This window comes from Mustelus asterias, chromosome 25 (genome assembly GCF_964213995.1).
Source record: "Mustelus asterias chromosome 25, sMusAst1.hap1.1, whole genome shotgun sequence".
NCBI classification, from domain to species: Eukaryota; Metazoa; Chordata; class Chondrichthyes; order Carcharhiniformes; family Triakidae; genus Mustelus; species Mustelus asterias.
In genome coordinates this window covers 616,047-637,210 of record NC_135825.1, presented here as the reverse complement: position 1 = coordinate 637,210, position 21,164 = coordinate 616,047, and the positions used below count along the sequence as shown (strand labels likewise).

General features: G+C 43.0%; 1 protein-coding gene across 5 annotated transcripts in view; it reads left to right on the top strand.

Moving 5' to 3' along the window:
* Positions 1 to 20,220, top strand: part of slc16a4 (solute carrier family 16 member 4) — a 133,076-nt gene extending 112,856 nt beyond the window's left edge. For 2 of the 5 annotated variants that reach the window (XM_078241971.1, XM_078241969.1), the window contains one exon: positions 16,611 to 20,220. In XM_078241971.1, the coding sequence (XP_078098097.1) occupies positions 16,611 to 16,864 (254 nt within the window). In that variant the 3' untranslated portion in view covers positions 16,865 to 20,220. The remainder of the gene's footprint in view (positions 1 to 16,610) is intronic. The other 3 variants (XM_078241967.1, XM_078241968.1, XR_013500902.1) reach the window with 2 other exon arrangements.
* The last annotated feature ends 944 nt before the right edge of the window (positions 20,221 to 21,164 follow it).

The following is a 21,164-nucleotide window of genomic DNA, read 5'->3' as shown; positions in this document are numbered from 1 at the left end:
ATGTAAGCCTTACTTATGACTAATAAATAAACTTTACTTTATACTGATATTGTACCAAATCCCCGTCAGGTGCTGCAGAATCCTTCTGTCCAAATTACATAGTGGTAGAAACCCAGTTGACCATTGGGTGTTCTCTCAAACATGCATCCTGACTACAATGACCCTGTATCCTCCTCACACACTGGGTCAGAGGGATGAGCTGTGTGGGCTTACAGTCCTGGGAGAGCAGCAATTAACGTGAAATTGGTTAACCATTGAGAGAGTGTGTGAGAGAGAGTGTGTGAGAGAGAGTGTGTGAGAGAGAGTGTGTAAGACAGGGATTTGACTATTAATGTGCATCTGTCACTGTAGAGAGACTGCAACAGGCACAGAAAATTAAACCTTTCCACTGGTGCTGCTGTAATGCATACTGTCTCCTGGAACTGAAAATAATCTGCACTAATAGCTCCTGCTCCATTCTAAACTTATCCCATGCCTCCACCCACCCCTTTTCTAGGAATTAAAGATTAATCTCCAGGACGTTTCTGCTTGGGGGTTTTACATTTTCTTTGAACATCTTGATTTATTAGTTATAAAGTAATTAGAGACGCAATCAAGGCTGTTTGGCTGCCAGCCACGAATCATTATGAGACAAAGTAATGAAAGGTGTTGTTCCAAGTAGAAACCGGCTGCAGCTCATTTTTTCATCCCACAGAGACTTGTATTATTGTCAATTCTGTCTTTCCTCAAGGTGCCGATTTCTGTTGAGTTTGAGTTATGTGGGGCCCTGTGTGCAGACCGTGCACCAGCCTGGTCACAGCACACCTTGGAAATAACGACCGATTTATTATTTTAAACCAGTATATTACAGCTTTGTGCAGGATTCTGTTTGAGTGTGTAACGGATATAATAGATTTCCTGTGATGTAGCTTATTCAGTTTTTCAAAAAGGTTTATCATGCCAATGACTTGGATATTGAAACACCAATCTACAGAGATACACTTTATGATTGAGCAGTGTTTGACCTTGTGTCTTTTGTAGTCTGGTGATTACAACTCAACACCACAATCTGTTGAAACATAATAATGATTTATAATGTTCCCCAAAAGTTTCTTCAATCGAAAGTGACAATTACCAAGCATTCTGGGAAGTGAGCTATTTTGAAGCGTGTTATTGTCTATACTGATATTGCCTATATCTATACTGTTATTGCCTATATCTATACTGATATTGCCTATGCCTATACTGATATTGCCTATATCTATACTGATATTGCCTATAATGATATTGTCTATCTATAATGATATTGCCTATCTATAATGATATTGCCTATATCTATACTGCTACTGTCTATACTGATATTGTACCAGATCCCCGTCAGGTGCTGGAGAATCCTCTTGTCCGAATTACATAGTGGTAGAAAACCAGTTGACCCATGGGGTGTTCTCTCAAACATGCATCCTGACTACAGTGACCCTGTATCCTCAATATACTTTGAAAAAGCTCAACACTCTTGGTTAGTTGGGGTATTTTTTACATTTGTCAATTCTGTGCTTGAGAGAAGAGCTAATCAGTCACCAACTTTTATGGTTAGATTCCTAGCCCCTCCTTTGCATTCGTAAAATTAAAAAAGCAGAGAATATACTGGACACATTGTGCACAGGAACAGGAGACCTGTTCACTCAATGTATCCACAACACTAAAGGCAGGAGAAATCTTTACTGCTTGAACCAATCCACACTGGATGACGTGTTGAGTTTTAGTCGTATCACAGCAAACACAGAGTGGGGAGGGAACAAGTCAATTGATCCTTGCTGAAGTGGGGGTGGATTATGAGAAGAGCATTGGAAATTCAAATCTACAGAAACATAGCTAAGAGATCCTCATACCATATTAAAAGGGTATAAGGTTAAACTAGTGAAAGATAGAAGGAATTTAGGGGAAGTTTCTGCAATTAAAGAATATGAATTATTTGGAAAAAGTTACCAGTCAGGCAAGTGGACATTAGAAGAGTTGGAGGGCAGCAGAAGCTGAATGGGACAAGTTAGCATCAGATGGACTTTGACAGAATAAATGATATTTTTACCCCTGCTCTAAATGAACATATTTAACAAAAATACAACATAAAAACAGAACTGGAATTGCCCTTCCCGAATCGGCGCCTCAGCATTTTACAGGACATCCCAAAACCCAGTGATACAAATTTAAATAATCAGGAAGCTGCTACAACAGGGGGAAATGATGAGAAATGGGCCAATGACTGGGCTCCTTCATGAGTTCAATAAGAACATTTTAAAACTTATTCGTTTTACACATGGGAACAAACTCTGGTGAAACTATGTGGTCAGTTCTCTCTAGAATCTATCGCCTGTTGTCCTGGAGATGTTTGGAGAACCTACACAAGACACATGCTCACAGAAGGTGGTGACATAGTGGTCTTGTCACTAGACTAGTGATCCAGAAACCCAGGGTCATGCTCTGGGGAACCTGGTTCAAATCCCACCATGGCCGGTGATGAAATTTAAATTTTAAAATAAACTGGAATTATAAATGTAATGATAACCCATGAAACATGTTGATTGTTATAAAAACACATCTGATTCACTAATGTTCTTACTTGGACTGTAGTCTGGCCTACACGTGACTCCAACACAACTGCCACTCAGTCTGAAGGTAACTAGGGATGGGCAACAAATGCTGGCCTTGTCAGTGACGCTCACATCCCATGAAAGAATAAAAGCCAGGTATGACTTCACTCTGCCTTAATCACTTTGGCCACCTGTGTTGCCACTTTTGGGGAACTGTGGACCTGCACGACCAGATCCCTCTGTTATCCTCTGACAATCCCCGGCACTATCAGCAACTCCACCAATCTTCGTGTCATCCGCAAACTTACAAATCAGACCACCCACATTTTCCTCCAGATCATTTATATATATTACAAACAACAGAGGTCCCAGCACTGATCCCTGCGGAACACCACTAGCTACAGATCCCCATTCTGAAAAACCGCTACTCTCTGTCTTCTATAACCAAGCCAGTTCTGTAGCCATCTCGCCAGCCCACCCCGCATCCCATGTGATTTTAGTTTTTATACCAGACTGCCATGTGGGACCTTGTCAAACACCTTACTAAAGTGCACATAAACTACATTCACAGCCCTTCCCTCATCAATTAAAGTTTATTTATTAGTCACAAGTAAGGCTTACATTAACACTGCAATGAAGTTACTGTGAAATTCACCTAGTCGCCACAGTCCGGCACCTGTTCGGGTCAATGCACCCTAACCAGCACGTCTTTCAATGTGGGAGGAAACCGGAGCACCCGGAGGAAACCCATGCAGACACGGGGAGAATGTTTCAAACTCCACACAGACAGTGACCCAAGCTGGGAATCGAACCTGGGTCTCTGGCACTGTGAAACAGCAGTGCTAACCACTGTGCCACCGTGCCGCCCTTTAGCTTTGTCACGTCTTCAAAAAACTCAATCAAGTGGGTGAGACATGCAAAACCATGCTGCCTGTCACTAACTAGTCTATTTTCTTCCAAATGTGCCTATATCCTGTCCCTCAGTATCTTCTCCAAAAGCTTCCCCACCACTGACATCAGACTCACCAGCCTATAATTTGGGGGATTATCCCTGTTTCCTTTCTAAACAAGGGAACAACATTGGCTATTCTCCAGTCCTCTGGAACCTCGCCTGTGGTCAAAGAGGATGTGAAGATATCTGTTAAAGCCCCAGCTGTTTCTCCCCTTGCCTCCCACAGTATCCTGGGATAGATCTCATCATATAATCATAGAATCTCTACAGTGCAGAAGTAAGCCATTCAGCCCATCCAGCCTGCACCAACAAGTTTATATTGGGTGAGAAGGGAGAACTGATTGGTTGGCAAGTACATTCTGGTAGAGGTGTTGCCATGAAGGATGCTTCAGTTGATGGTGATGACAGTTAACTGCCAAACATTGTTTGAAATTTAAACTAGCCTGCCTGATTCTCATTGGTTAAGGTATTCCACTAAGGAATGCATTGATGAATGGCTGTCACTTAGTGTGTTTGGTTGAAATAAGCACAATGTGAGTGCATTTTCTTTCTGATTGTAAAGAACTGGGCCCTGTGTATTAACAGCTGTACACAGCTTCTAGTACATGCAAATGTGCCACACTTACAACCTGACTTGCAATCTTAAATTAGTTACAGCATAATTCTTAGCACACTGAGGATTATTTAGCAAATGTTGTCCAATCATGAAATCACATTTAATGTTGGACACTGTTTTGAGTTTTGCAAAGACAGGTTGGTTGGATATGATCTGTACCTTTCCCATTGTGAAAGGCAGGAGGGATCTGATGTTTGATACAATCTGCCGTCAGTCTTTGGGATTTCATGGCCTATATACCTAGCATGAAATTGGCACCTATATTCATATACCACATAATTTATTTGTGTGACAGGCGGAATGTCTTTTGGCTTGATGGCTGCATCAGTTAGTGGCAAACATCACTACTCCCTGTTAGTCAGGAGCATTCAGGCCAAGATAAATCAGAAAAGGAAAGCTTACGACAGTCACAAAAGAATTAATACTGCAGAAAGCCTAGAGGGTTATAATAAATACAGGGCTGAGTACTTTGTTTCTGTCTTCACTAAGGAGAGGGATGATTCTGACATTCTCATTAAAGAGAAGTGTAAAATATTAGATACAATAAGCATAGTGAGAGAGGAAATACTAGAGGAACTGGCATCCTTTAAGGCAGATAAATCATAGAACTCCTATGGTGCAGAAGGAGGCCATTCAGCCCATTGACTCTGCACTGCCCTGCCGGAATTGAACCCGAGTCCCTGGCGCTGTGAGGCAGCAGTGCTAACAACACGGTGCCAGATGGATTGTATTCCAGGTTGTTGAAGGGAAAATAGCAGATACTCTGAGGATCATTTTCCAGTCCTCACTAGATACAGGGGTCCTAGAGGATTAGGAAAGGCAGAGAATGGGGATAAAGGGGTTCTTTTCAGGATGGCAGCCAGTGACTAGTGGTGTGCCTCAGGGGTCAGTGCTGGGACCACAACTTTTCACAATATACATTAACGATTTGGAAGGAACTGAAGGCACTGTTGCTAAGTTTGCAGATGATACAAATATATGTAGAGGGACGGGTAGTATTGAAGCGGGGGGGCTGCAGAAGGACTTGGACAGGTTAGGAGTGTGGGCAAAGAAGTGGCGGATGGAATACAATGTGGAAAAGTGTGAGGTTATGCACTTTGGAAGGCGGAATAGAGGCATAGACTATTTTCTAAATGGGAAATGCTTAGGAAATCAGTAACGCAAAGGGACTTGGGAGTCCTTGTTCAAGATTCTCTTAAGGTTAATGTGCTGGCGGTTAGGAAGGCAAGTTAGGAAGGCAAATTAATGATTAATCAACGATCTTTCAGTTTGGGATCCTCTCAGAAGAAGCGATCATAGTATGGTTGAATTTAAAATACAGATGGAGCGTGAGAAGGTAAAATCCAATACCAGTGTCTTGTGCTTAAACAAAGGAGACTACAATGGGATGAGGGAGGAGTTGGCTAAGGTAGACTGTGATCAAAAACTTTATGGTGGGACAATTTTATAGTGGAGGACTTTCAAAGTGATTTTTCACAGTGCTCAGCAAAGGTATATACGAGTGATAAGGAAGGACTTTAGAAAAATAATCAACCGTGGATATCTAAGGAAATAAAGGAAGGTATCAAATTAAAAGAAAATGCGTACAAAGTGGCAAAGATTAGTGGGAACCTAGAGGATTGGGAAATCTTTAAAGGTCAACAGCCATGAAAAACGCTATAAAGAAAGGTAAGATGGATTATGAGAGTAAACTAGCTCAGAATATAAAAACAGATAGCAAATGTTTCTACAAGTATATAAAATGAAAAAGTGGCTAAAGTAAACATTGGTCCTTTAGAGGATGGGAAGGGGGAGGTAATAACTGGAAATGAGAAAATGGCTGAGGCATTGAACAGGTATTTTGTGTCGGTCTTCACAGTGGAAGACACAAATAACATGTCAAAAATTGATGACAGGAAGGCTATGGCAGGTGAGGACCTAGAAACTATCATTATCACGAAAGAGGTAGTGTTGGGCAAGTTGGGCTAAAGGTAGACAAGTCTCCTGGTCCTGATGGAATGCATCCCAGGGTACTAAAAGAGATGGAGGGGAAATAGCAAATGCACTAGTGGTAATTTACCAAAATTCATTGGACTCTGGGGTGGTTCCCGCAGATTGGAAAACAGCAAATGTGACGCCACTGTTTAAAAAAGGAGGTCGACAAAAGGCAGGTAACTATAGGCCGGTTAGCTTAACTTCTGTAGTAGGGAAAATGCTTGAATCTATCATCAAGGAAGAAATAGTGAGAATCTGGATATAAATGATCCCATTGGAAAGACGCAGCATGGGTTCATGAAGGGCAGGTCATGTTTGGCTAATTTGGTGGAATTCTTTGAGAACATTACATGTGCAGTGGACAATGTGGAACCTGTGGATGTGGTGTATCTGGATTTCCAGAAGGCATTTGACAAGGTGCTGCACCAAAGGCTGCTGCATAAGATAAAGGTGCACGGTGTTATGGGTAATGTCTTAGCATGGATAGAGGATTGGTTAACTAACCGAAAGCAAAGAGTGGGGGAAAATGTGTGTTTTTCTGGTTGGCGATCAGTGACTAGTGGTGTGCCTCAGGGATCAGTGTTGGGACCGCAGTTGTTTACGATTTACATAGATGATTTGGAGTTGGGGATCAAGTGCAGTGTGTCAAATTTCACAGATAACACTAAGATGAGTGGCAGAGCAAAGTGTGCGGAGGATGCTGAAAGTATGCAAAGGGATGTAGATAGTCTGAGTGGGCAAGGGTCTGGCACATGGAGTACAATGTTGGTAAATGTGAGGTCATCCACTTTGGTAGGAATAACAGCAAAATGGACCGTTATTTAAGTAGTAAAAATTGCAGCATGCTGCTGTGCAGAGGGACCTGGGTGTCCTTATGCATGAATCACATAAAGTTGGTTTGCAGGTGCAGCAGGTAATTAAGAAGGCAAATGGAATTTTATTCTTCATTGCTAGAGGGATGGAGTTTAAAAACAGGGAGGTTATGTTGCAGCTGTATAAGGTGCTGGTGAGGCCACACCTAGAGTACTGTGTACACTTTTGGTCTCCTTACTTGAGAAAGGATATACTGGCACTGGAGGGGGTGCAGAGGAGATTCACTAGGTTGATTCTGGAGTTGAGAGGATTGGCTTATGAGGAGAGACTGAGTAGACTGGGGCTATACTCATTGGAATTCAGAAGAATGAGGGGAGATCTTATAGAAACATATAAGATTATGAAGGGAATAGATAAGATAGAAGCAGGGAGGTTGTTTCCACTGGCAGATGAAACTAGAACTCGGGGGCATGGCCTCAAAATAAGGGGAAGCAGATTTAGGACTGAGTTGAAGAGGAACTTCTTCACACAAAGGGTTATGAATCTGTGGAATTCCCTGCCCAGGCTATCTCATTGAATGTTTTTAAGGCAAGGATAGATAAATTTTTTAACAGTAAAGGAATTAAGGGCTATGGTGAGCGGGCGGGTAAGTGGATCTGAGTCCACGAAAAGATCAGCCATGATCTTATTGAATGGCGGAGCAGGCTCAAGGGGCCAGATGGCCTACCCCTGCTCCTGGTTCTTATGTTCTAATGTTTTTATGTTCAAATGCAATGTTAGCATTCATGGCGAGAGGGCTAGAATATAAGAGCAGGGATGTACTTCTGAGGCTGTACAAGGCTCTGGTCAGACCCCATTTGGAGTATTATGAGCAGTTTTGGGCCCTGTATCTAAGGAAGGATGTGCTGACCTTAGGAAGGGTCCAGAGGAGGTTCACAAGAATGATCTCTGGAATGAAGAGCTTGTCGTATGAGGAACAGTTGAGGACTCTGGGTCTGTACTCGTTGGAGTTTAGAAGGATGAGGCGGGATCTTGTTGAAACTTACAAGATAGTCCGAGGCCTGGATAGAGTAGACGTGGAGAGGATGTTTCCACTAGTACGAAAAGCTAGAACCAGAGGGCACAACCTCAGGCTAAAGGGACGATCCTTTAAAACAGAGATGAGAAATTTCTTCAGCCAGAGAGTGGTGAATCTGTGGAACTCTTTGCCGCAGGAGGCTGTGGAGGCCAGGTCATTGAGTGTCTTTAAGACAGAGATAAATAGGTTCTTGATTAATAAGGCGATAAGGGGTTATGGGGAAAATGTTGTGGGGAGAATGAGGATGAGAAAAATATCAGTCATGATTGAATGGCAGAGCAAACTTGATGGGCCGAGTGGCCTAATTGTGCTCCTATGTCTTATGTATGGTCTTATGATTAGAGGTTAGCGAATATTGTACCATTATTTCTAATGTGTGTGTGTTGGGAGTATCATGTGTTACTAACTTAATAGACTTTTTGAGGAAGTAATAAGGGGGATTGATGAAGGTAGTGCAGTGGATGTTGTCTACATGGATTTTAATAAGATATTTGACAAGATCCCATGTGGCAGACTGGTCAGAAAGTGAGATCTGATCGGATACAGGGCAAGATGGCAGGTTGATGAAGTGACAGGAAACAAAGGGTAAGGGTCAATGCTTTGAAGAAGTCATATCGACTTGAAAATTTAACTCCATTTTCTCTCTCCACAGATGCTGCCAGACCTGCTGAGTTTTTCCATTATTTTTTATAATGGTTGATGGATGTTTTTGTGAATAGAAAATGGTTTTTAGTGGTGTTTCATAGGGCTTGTTGCTGGGCCCCTTGCTGTTTTTGTGGATGGTAATGATTTAGACTTAAATGTTAATGGCATAATTTGGGAAATTTGCAGATGCCACAAAGATCGGCGTGTAGTTGATAGTGAAGAGGATAAATGTCGACTCCAGAATGATAGCAATGTTCTGGCTGAGTGGGCAAAGAAGCAGGAAATGGAATTCGAACCAGAAAAGTGTGAGGCAATGCATTTGGGAAAGGCAAATAAAAAATGGGCAGATATTGAGAGGGGTTGAGGAAATGGGAGATCCTGGAATGCATGCCCATAGAACCTTGAAGGTGACAGGACAGGTGGACAAGGAGTTAAAGTAAGTATATGGAATGTTTTCCTTTATTAGGTTAGGTATTGAATATAAAACTTCATTGTAGTGTTAATGTAAGTCTACTTGTGACATTAATAAATAAACTTTAAACCTTAGTATCCCAAGATGTGCAGGGTAAATATGTGGCGTTAAGGGGGTAGGGCCTGGGTAAGATGATCTGTTAGAGTTGATGCAGGCTCGATGGGCCAAATGGCCTCCTCCTGCACCATAAAGATTCTGTGATTCTAGATGCTAAATGTTGTTTCCATTTTCTGTTCCTTTTATTTATTTAAAAGCAGGGATGTAATGATGGAACTGTGTAAAATGATGGTTGGGTCATAACTGGAGTTTTGTGTACAGTTCTGGTCGCCACATAACAGGAAGGGCATAATTGCTCTGGAGACAGTGCAGAGGAGTTATACAAGAATGTTGCCAGGGCTGGAAACGTATAGCTATGAGGAGAGATTGGAAAGGCTAGTGTTGTTTTCCTTCGAACAGTGGAGGCTAAGGCGTGACCAAATTGAGATGTACAAACTTTTCAGGGTCCTGGACAGGAAAGATTCATTTCTCCATTTCCAGGGGCATAGAATTAAAATGATTGGTAGAAGGATTAGAGGGGACGTGAGGGAAAACTTTTTCACTCAGAGGGTGGGAATTAGGATGAACTTGGATGTCACTGGATGGACTGAACATCCTCCTAATTTCTATCCATCTCATTAAAAAATCCATATACTAATTTTGATCTTTGTCAATCCTAAATATAAAGCCCTAGCTCTAAATCGATGTTCATAATTTTCCAAACCATAAGTTTCAACATTTTGTGCCTAGTCCGCAATATCTTATACATTTGGTGTAAGTATGAGATGCAGACATGGCAGGTCAGTGGGGAGCGGAGGGAGGGTAGTGATAATTTTACACTCGGTGGTGCACGGTGGGGGTGCGGGAGAGAGAGGGAAAGATTAGATGTATACTAATTGTGGTGAGTCTGGATTGTGAAACATTCTGTCTCCCTCTACTGGTCCAGTAGTTTTATTGAAGCAATCTGGTTTCACATCCAAGCCCCTTTCATCAATAACGCCAGAGGTAGAGACAGGGCAGGTAACACAAGTGGGGAGCAATAATTCAGTTACACTGTCAGCAATATTAAATCAGTGATTTGAAAATATTTCTGTCTGGGGGCCCAGCATCCCTGTGGGCAGCCACCGTTAACATGTGAATGAGTGAGAATGTAAAGTCATGTGGTACTGCCAGCGCAAAATACATTTACAGCAACACAAATAACCTGTCCACAAGTACAGAAATCTGATGCTCAAACCTGAGCTTGAGAATGGGCACAAATCCAATCTCTATATCTCTCCGTACACAGTTGACACTCCTTTCCTACAGTAAGAAGAAGAGATGGCCTAGGAAGAGGGTTTGAGTTTGATTCTCACTTTGTTTCTTTTCAATTCAACATATATCCTACTACACCAGCAGTGAAAATATGAACCTTTATTCAAACCCTTCTGGTTATTGGTGTCAGTTTAAACTGTATTCAAAATGAGTTGCCAGATTCTATTTTGAAAAGCTGGTGGAAGATGATTCTACAAATAATTTTAAAAAGGGAGTTGGGCAGATCATTGGACATTGATTGCTGGTAGTTTGAGTAAGGATGTGCTTTTGTCTATCTTTAACAATTAACTAATATTTATTGTCTAAATTCCCCAGCCTTATGCAGGGTTTTGGGCTCTGATTAAGCTTGCAGGGAAACATGAAACTGACACTAAGAGTTTCTATAGATCCGTGAAGAGAAAGAGGTTGGAGAAGACAAATGTAGGTCCCCAACAGACAGAAACGGGAGAATGTATAATAGGGGACAAAGAAATGACCGAGCAACTGAATACATATTTTGGTTCTGTCTTCACAAAAGAGGACAAATCAAATGCCGGAAATGTTGGAGAATGCAAGATTTAGTGTGAGGGAAGAACTGAGGGAGATCAATATTAGTGGAGAAATGGTGCTGGGAAAATTGATGGGATTGAAGGTGGATAAATCCCCAGGGCCTGAAAATCTACATCCCAGAGTACTTAAGGAAGTGGCTCTAGAAATAGTGGATGCATTGGTGGTCATCTTCCAGGATTCTATAGACTCTGGAACAGTCCCTGCAGATTGGAGAGTAGCAAATGTCACTCTAATATTCAAAAAGGGAGGTAGAGAGAAAACAGGAAATTATAGACCAGTAAGCTTAACATCGGTAGTGGAAAATTCTCAAATCCATTATCAAGGACTTTATAGCAGAGCATTTAGAAAGCAGTGGGAGGATCAGATAGATTCAGCATGGATTTATGAAGGGGAAATCATGCTTGACAAATCTGTTGGATTCTTTGAAGATGTAACTAGTAGAGTTGACAAGGGGGAACCAGTCGATGTGGTATATTTGGCCTTTCAGAAAGCCTTTGACAAAGTCTCACACGAGATTATCGTGCAAGATTAAAGCACATGTGTTTGGGGGAAATGTATTGAGATGGATAGAAAACTGGTTGGCAGAGAGGAAACAAAGAGTAGGAATTAATGGGTACTTTTCAAATTGGCAGGCAGCAACTAGTGGAGTGCCAGTTATTCACAATATAGTGATTTGGATGAGGGAACAAAATGTAACATCTCAAAGTTTGCAGATGATACCAAGTTGGGTGGGAGGGTGAACTGTGACGAGGATGCAGAGATCCTTCAGAATGATCTGGACAGGTTGAGTGAGTGGGCTAATCAATGGCAGATGCAGTATAATTTGGATAAATGTGAGGTTATTCACTTTGGAAGCAAAAGCAAGAAGGCAGATTACTACGTGAATGGCTGTAAATTGGGAGAGGGGAGTGTGCAGTGGGATCTGGATGTCCTTGTGTACCAGTCATTGAAGGTAAGCATGCAGGTGCAGCAGGTGGTAAAAAAGGCAAATGGCATGTTGGCCTTCATCGCGAGAGGTTTTGAGTACAGGAGCAGGGATGTGTTGTTGCAATTATACAGGGCCTTGGTGAGGCCACAGAGAATTGTGTACAGTTTTGGTCTCCTTTTCTGAGGAAGGATGTTCTTGCTCTTGAGGGAGTGCAGCGGAGGTTTACTAGGCTGATTCCGGGGATGGCAGGACTGATGTATGAGGAGAGATTGACTAGGTTAGGATTGCTTTCGCTGGAGTTCAGACGAATGAGGGGGGGATCTCATAGAGACTTATAAAATTCTAACAGGACTAGACAGGGTAGATGCAGAGAGGATATTCCCAATGGTGGGGAGTCCAGAACCAGGGGCCACTGAGGATTCAGTGTAGACTATTTAGGACGGAGGTGAGGAGTCATTTCTTCACTGAGTGGTGCGCCTGTGGAATCATTACCACAGGAAGTAGTTGGTGCCAAAACATTGAATTTATTCAAGAGGCAGCTGGATATAGCACTTGGGGCGAATGGAATCAAAGGTTATGGGGAGGAAGCAGGATTAGGCTATTGAGTTGGATGATCAGCCATGATCGCGATGAATGGTGGAGCAGGCTTCAAGGGCCAATGGCCTCCTCCTGCTCCTATCTTCTATGTTTCTATAATTACAAAAGCGTCTGAACTTAGCTAATTGAAGAAAGCAGCTGAAACCAGTTTTTCTGTCACTAGGGGTCAGGTAACTCCTTAGTTTGAGAAGGATTTATAAACAGACATTTCAATGCGAGGGGAAGTAGGTGCTCCTTTGCTTTTGCCTTTTCAACCTGTAGGAGTTGGTTCTTATTTTATCACAGGGAGCAGAAGCAAGCTGTTTGGTGTCAGGAAATTGGTTGAGGTCTATTCAATTCCAAAAGTTTGAAAAGAATACAAACTGACAGTAAACTCAAAATATATAAAAAGGAAATTAATTAATGGAATGAAATAATTTAAGTAGTTAATAAAGACACATGAGGGAAGGCAACGTGTCACAGCTGCAGCACGTGGGAACACATGGAATGCCAATGTGATCCAGGAAAAGCATGTGACCCAGGGAGCTTTGGCGCAGAGCCAGAGCTGGAGGCTGAACTGCAGACATTGCCACACATCAAGGAAGGGGAAAGTTACCTGGACACTTTGTACCAGGAGGCAGTCACACTCTTAGCACAGGGCCTGCCTTCTGATTTGGTTGGTGGAAAGGGACAGGAGGGTATGACTGTGAGTGAGGCAGGTAAAAGGACCCAGGGTACAGGAGTGCAAGGGCCACTGCCTTTCTCCAACAGGTTTGAGATTTCAGCTTGTTTGGGACTGCAGGATAGATGAGCTGACTGACCATGACATCATGGTACAGGAAGCTGCTCGAGTGAGGGGAGCTAAAAGGAATGTAGTGTTGTAGGGGTGTGTATAATGATGACAATTGATCCGGATCTCTACAGAAAAGAGCAAGAATCCAGATGACGTATTGTCTGCCTGGTGCCAAGGTTCAGGACTGGAGAGGAACTTGCACAGAGAGGGGATTCATTGTGGCCCATGTAGGTACCAACAATATTAGTAGAACAAGGAAAGAGATTCTGCCTGGTTAGTATGAGGAGCTAGACATCAAATTAAGTAGTAGAACTTATAGTTAGTCATGTGCAAATTGGCATTGGACAAATAAATTAAAGAAATGAATACATGTCTCAGACTGGTGCCAGAGAAGTGGGTTCCAGTTCATGGAGCACTGCGTCAGCATTGGGGAAATGAGATCTATACCATTGGGATGGTCTACACCTGAACTGTGCTGGAACCAGTATGCTACATAATCAGGGAAGTAAAGAAGATTTTAAACTAAATATTGGGAATTTTGGAAAATGTGGTAAGTCAAAGAGACAGAAGGGAAATGATAGACTATGTCAAAGGGATAGAGAGTATGAAGCTAACCATGCATTTGCAGATAAGGCTAGAGATAATAAAAGGGAAAAACTGAAGGTTCTGTATCTGAATGCATGTAGCATTCAAAACAAAACAAATGCATTGATAGAAATAAGTACAATCTGATAGCCATTACAGAGACGTGGCTACAGGATGAAATAGATTGGGGCCTGAATATTGAAGGATACACCACTGTACATGACATTTTGGAAGGACAGGAAGAAAAGGTAGAGGGGTGGTTCCATTAATTTAATGATAACACAATTTGATTTGATTTATTATTTTCATGTATTAGTATAGTGAAAAGTATTGTTTTTTGTGCGCTATACAAAGCATACTGTTCATAGAGAAAATAAATGAGAGTGCAGAATATAGTCTTACAATCGTAGCTAGGGTGCAGAGAAAGATCAACTTAATGTAAGGTAAGTCCATTCAAAAGTCTGACAGCAGCAGAGAAGAAGCTGTTCTTGAGTCGGTTGGCACGTGACCTCAGACTTTTGTATCTTTTTCCTGACGGAAGAACGTGGAAGAGAGAATGTCTGGGGTGCGTGGGGTGCGTGGGGTCCTTAATTATGCTGGCTGCTTTTCTGAGGCAGCGGGAAGTGTAGACAGAGTCAATGGAATGGGAGGTTGGTTTGCGTGATGGATTGGGCTATATTCACGACCTTTTGTAGTTCCTTGCGGTCTTGGGCAGAGCAGGAGCCATACCAAACTGTGATACAACCAGAAAGAATGCTTTCTATAACAACAAAGGATGACCTCCGTTCAGGAAACCAGGATGCAGAAATGGTTTGTGTAAAGATGACAAATGATAAAGGCAAGAAGTCACTTGTGGAAATGATGTACAGGCCTCCTCCCAACAACAATCACATCATAGGGCAGATTATAAAGCAAGAAATAATGGGAGCTTGTCAGAAAGGTACAGCAATAATCATTGGTGATTTTTATCTACATGTTGACTGGATAAATCAATGGGGAAAATGTCATCCAGGTGAAGAGTTCTTTGAGTGTTTAAGGGATAATTTCTTCGAACAGCACGTTCCAGAATCAACTAGAGAACAGCTACTGGTATTGTGCAACAAGACAGGAAGCAATGATATCATAAGTTTATTTATTGTCATAAGTAGGCTTACATTAACACTGCAATGAAGTTACTGTGAAAATCCCCCAGTCACCACACTGGCACCTGTGCAGCTACACAGGAGGGAGAATTTAACATGGGCAATACACCTAACCAGCACATCTTTCGGATTGAGGGGATAAACTGGATCATCTGGAGAAAACCCACAGACATGGGGAGAACATGCAGACTCTACATAGACAGTGACCCAAGAACAACAAAGAACAATACAGCACAGGAACAGGCCCTTCAGCCCTCCAAGCCCGCGCCGCTCCCTGGCCCAAACTAGACCATTCTTTTGTATCCCTCCATTCCCACTCCGTTCATGTGGCTATCTAGATAAGTCTTAAACAGTCCCAGTGTGTCCACCTCCACCACCTTACCCAGCAGCGCATTCCAGGCCCCCACCACCCTCTGCGTAAAATACGTCCTTCTGATATCCGTGTTTAAACCCCCCCTCCCTCCCCCCTCCCCCCCCCCCTCCCCCCTCCCCCCTCTCTCCCCCTCCACCCCCTCCCTCTCTCCCCCTCCACCCCCTCCCTCTCTCCCCCTCCACCCCCTCCCTCCCCCCCCCTCCACCCCCTCCCTCCCCCTCCACGTCCTTCTGGTAGTGTGACGACCAGAACTGGTTGGAATGGAACCTGCGTCCCTGGCGCTGTGAGGCAGCAGTGCGAACCACTGTTTGACATTCAACTTGAGTACTGAGACTAGTATTTTAAACTTAAGTAAAGGCAATTATGAGGGTTTGAAAGCAAAGCCAGGTGAAATGAACCGGCAAATTAGGGTAATGGGCAGATCAATAGAGATGCAGTGGCCGACGTTTAAATAGTTCTGTAAAAGAGAAATCATGTTTAACCAATTTATTAGACTTCTGGGGTGGAGTGGTGGCACAGTGGTTAGTAATGCTGCCTCAGAGACCTGGGTTCAATTTCAGCCTTGTGTGTAAGGAGAGAAAAGAGCTGACATTGAGTCCAGATGACCCTTTGTCATCTATAAAATAAGGTGACTCTTTCCCAGTGCATGCAGCCCAAGAGACATTTTATTGCTGTTGCCAGTGCAGAGGGTTGCCACATTCCACTCTGCATAGTATTTTTTCCTACTAGTATGACTGAAGTGATACGCATGTAAAACAAGGGCAAGTGTGGTGCATGCTGGTTGCTCACAACATTCACTGTGAGAGCCATGTGCTCCCTCTGAGCCACTGTAAATATTTCTTTTGTTTTACCATTTAAAGTTGCTGATAGTTCTATTAAAATGTATTTAATCTTATTCATGGGATCATATTTGATGAACAAACCTGATTTCAACCTTGCTGCCCACTGAGACAATTGAGGGTCACCCGTGTGGCCCACTCACTAGCCAGGGTTGCCCATCACTGTTTTAAAGCAATGGTCTTAGTTTATAAAGAAGTTCCTTGTACAGTTTCATATTCCATCGCTTTAATGCCCTTTTCATAGGAGGTTTGAACTATGAGAGTTCCTGTTAAGTGGAGGATGGAACATGACGATCACGGCATTGAAATAATTGTGAAATAAAGCGGTCTAACTGAACATCTCTTGCACATTTTGCAGGTTGGCTATATGACTACACGCAGACACATGACTGTTCTTTTTACCTGGCTGGGGTGTGCTACCTGCTGTCTTCTGTTTCTCTATTTCTGGAGCCCACAGCAAGAAGATACAAGGCAAGAAAGCAGGCAGAGACTTTGACAGTGAAGATGGAAACAATAACAAACGTGGCTTGTAGAGCCGAGTGTCAGAACGGGCAACGTATCATCCCATCTGACATTAGGACTGAGAAACTAGAACACATCAGCTCTGTATAAAGGAGAGTGTGATTTGTAACCTCTAATACACTGGGAAAGAGTCACCTTATTTTATAGATGGGATTTAAAGATTGTACTTTTTTATCTCAATGCAATCCACTTAAAATTATATTTGTGAATATTTTTGGGCAGAGGGGTAGGAATATCAGTGCAGGGACTGGCACAAGTTTTAACATTTTGCATTTATTGTTGATATGAAGTTCAGGAAGTGCCTAGATTACAAACAGGAAACCTTCAACACTTATTGACCTTCAAACTGTCGCAGAACAAACAGCACCAATACATTTATTTCATTTCCTACATCTCTCCACATGCGGCTGCCAATTTGGTTCAAATTATAGTTACGTTTTGGTGCACAAAGAAGCTAAATTGAGCCATGAACTCATTTCAACCAGCTCTCCTAACCCCAGGCAAGGACTTCTATTCCCCAAATATGCATCCCCACCCCAACTTCCCTCCCCACCCTCTGTTCAGCTGATTTGAAAGGTGCTTCAGCCCTACCTCAGAGATAATAGGTTCAGAACTATGGCAAGTGGAAAACAGATCACCACAAACATAAATCATTGTATAGTTGGTACCCATTATTCAGAAACTTGATAAGGAATTGTCCCAGGATTCAGGGAACAGTGCTTAGGGAAAAAGAGTGTTTTGCTGATTACTCCAGGATTTAAATTTTCACCACCAGTTTGCAGCATTAAAAACACCTCAGCGCCGACAAAGTCACATGGATTCAACATTAACTCTGTTTTTCTCTCTCCACAGTTGCTGCCAGACATGCTGAGTTTTTCCAGCATTTTCTGTTTTTATTACAAACACCTCCCCTTCTGCTGAATTTTGGCAAAGTGTCTCCCAGAGAGGTCATGCAGCAAGGCTGGAATAGTGAGAGGAATCACTGTGCCAAAGAGTTGCCTTGAACTATTTTTGATCTTCAAAGTATCTTCCAGTAATTTACTGCAGGAAAGAGTAGGTGGCATCCTACACAGTCATATTGTACTTACCATGTCTGATTGTGTTTCAACTACTACAGCTAAACACTGCTGTTACAAAGTCTTCAGAGTAGTTTTTCCCCCTATTTCAAGCATCCAAAGATGACATTGATTGCTTCAAGGTCAATCACCACACAATTAGAAAGTTGCATTTAAAATATTTTACTCCATTCTTAAAGTTACAATGCCAATGCTCAGAGTGGACCTGGCAAACCCAAATCCATTCCTTGCTTGCTCAAAAATCCAAATTCAAAATTGAATTCAATCCAATTCACGGTCCCCACAAGGGAGACAGACAAGATCCAAGCCGACAAGAATGAGGCATTGCACCCCATCTCTGGCTTGATCTTAACCAACAGGCCAAGAAGTCCTTAACAGATATTTCAGTGTTCCCAGTTACTAAGCAGGAGGAAGACAGTCAGATTTTTAAAGGCAGGATGAAAATGTCACACAGATTTAGGGAATAAGATTGAGTTGGTCAAAACCTGTCACCAGTGGGAGGCAAAGGAAGCCAACATCAGAGCGCCAATGGGCTTGGATTGAGGTAGCAGATATTGGGTTGCTGCCCATCCTGAAAATCAGGATAAAGATTCTAAGATCATTGTAGTGGGGGTTGGGAATTAGTGGAGGTGGACATGGTTAGATTGTGGATGACAGCAATGTGCAATTTGTATCGGGTGTGATCAGCAAATCAAACTTTGTAATGGAGATTAATTTAACTATGCTTGTTATATCGCTACACTCTGACCTTAGCCGAGCATCCCTACTCCATCAGTGTGGGCTTCGTGACATAACCGTCCTTTAGCTGGTACAGACCAGCTTGACACAATGTCATGCCATCACCAACAAAACATTAGATTGAAATAATGGAAACATTGATCCTTTACAGCCAGCAGTGAGTGAGAGAGTTTGGGTTTGAACTCAGGATCCTGGATTTGATAGGCTACCATTCTAACACAATGACAGCCAATTCCACAAAATGTAAATCCTGAAACATACATATCAAAACACAGATCCATTTCAAAAAAGTACTGAGATTATTGATAATGACAGCTAATTTCTTCCTTTCTTGGAGGCAGTTTCAAAAGCAGAACATCTATTTTCCATTAAATTGATCCCAAAATAATAGCAATCAATCATATTTACTTCTCTGCCCAATGGATCCGTACTTTAAACTGTGGCAAAAGTTCATTATAGATTTTATTGTATATAAAACAAATTTAATAAAATTCATCTTTTCTTGAGAAGTGTGTCAGTTCTGGGTTATTGGCAAAATATTATGGTTTTGATCATTCAATGAAGCTGATTGCACAATGAAGAGAATGGGATCAAGATAGTATTTGGTCAAATACTTGACGAATGGCATCCTCCACAGAGTTCCAAAGGAATTTCCAGGATAGATTGAAGGCATGTTCTGGTATTGAATTATCACTCACATTGATATGGTTAGATGTATTTATCTCGAACGGCTCCTCTTTACTCCTTTCCAATATTCGACGTGGTCAGGATTTTATTCAGGAAACTTCTAAATAAAGTTTGAGCAAACATTCCTGTGCAACACAAACTAGACAGATCTTTATAACTAGTTTCTCCTCATATTTAGAATCTGATGGACCCTTCCTTCAGAAAAGCTCGAGAATATCATCGAAAATTATTCTCATGGGGAATGGTTTTAAAATGTTGTCAGATAAACAGAAGCTAACTTGAAATATTTACAGCAGCTGAAAGCCAGTCTGTAATAAGAGCTCCACACTCAACCTGACAGTGAATGGATTCCAACAGCTGCACACTGAGGTATTTAGTGGCATCAGCAATGATTCCTTGGCTATTCCCAAGATATCATTACAGTCACTTTGTCAGTAGTTATTCTTTGCAAATATTCTTTGGAATTCTAACTTAGGTTTAGCTGGGTCACAAGTTACTGTTCACGGAAGATAAAAGAGGAAGAGAAATATTCAGAAACTCCAGTGCTTAGGGCCTGGGCAGGATTTCTGTCACCAACAATGAGGTTCACCAAGACTATTATCTTTAAAGAATCAAACAGGCAGGTGGGCCGCACCCATTCCCTCGTGGGCTTGGGCAGCCAAGTGGTTATGGTAATGGACAGGCAAACACAGAGGAAGGAGTTCAAACCTCACCAGGCTAAGTCATGAAATTAAATGCGATAAATCTAGTCATTGGTGAACTGGTAAAGGAAAATAGGCAAATAGAATGCTTTTGTTTATATTCCATTCCCCTTGCAATAAAAGTAGGGTGGTTTTGCTATAATCGTGCAGGGCATATGGTGAGACCATGTCGAGAGTACTATGTACAGTTTTAGTCTCCTTATTTAAAGGAAGGAAATAATTGCATTAGAAACAGTTGAGAGATTTACTTGGTTGATCCCTCCCCACACACACCCCTCACCCCCCCCTCCCCCACCCCCCCTCCACCCTCCCCACAACACACACCCTCCCCCCACACACACACACACCCCTCCCCACACACACACACACCCCTCCCCACACACACACACCCTCCCCACACACACACACACCCCTCCCCCACACACACACACACCCCTCCCCACACACACACACACACCCCCCCACACACACACACACCCCTCCACACACACACACACACCCCTCCCACACACACACACACCCCCCACACACACACACACACCCCTCCCCACACACACACACACACCCCTCCCCACACACACACACACCCTCCACACACACCACACACCCCTCCCCACACACACACACACACCCCTCCACACACACACACACACCCCCACACACACACACACAACCCCTCCACACACACACACCACACCCCTCCACACACACACACACACACCCCCCACACACACACACCCCTCCCCCACACACACACACACCCCTCCCCACACACACACACACCCTCCACACACACACACACACCCCTCCACACACACACACACACCCCTCCACACCACACACACACCCCCTCCACACACACACACACACCCCTCCACACACACACACACACCCCCCACACACACACACACACACCCCTCCACACACACACACACCCCTCCACACACACACACACCCCTCCACACACACACACCCCTCCCACACACACACACACCCCCTCCCCACACACACACACACCCCTCCCCCACACACACACACACCCCTCCCCACACACACACACACCCCTCCCCACACACACACACACCCCTCCCCACACACACACACACACCCCTCCCCACACACACACACACACCCCGCCCCACACACACACAACCACACCCCCTCCCCACACACACACACACCCCCTCC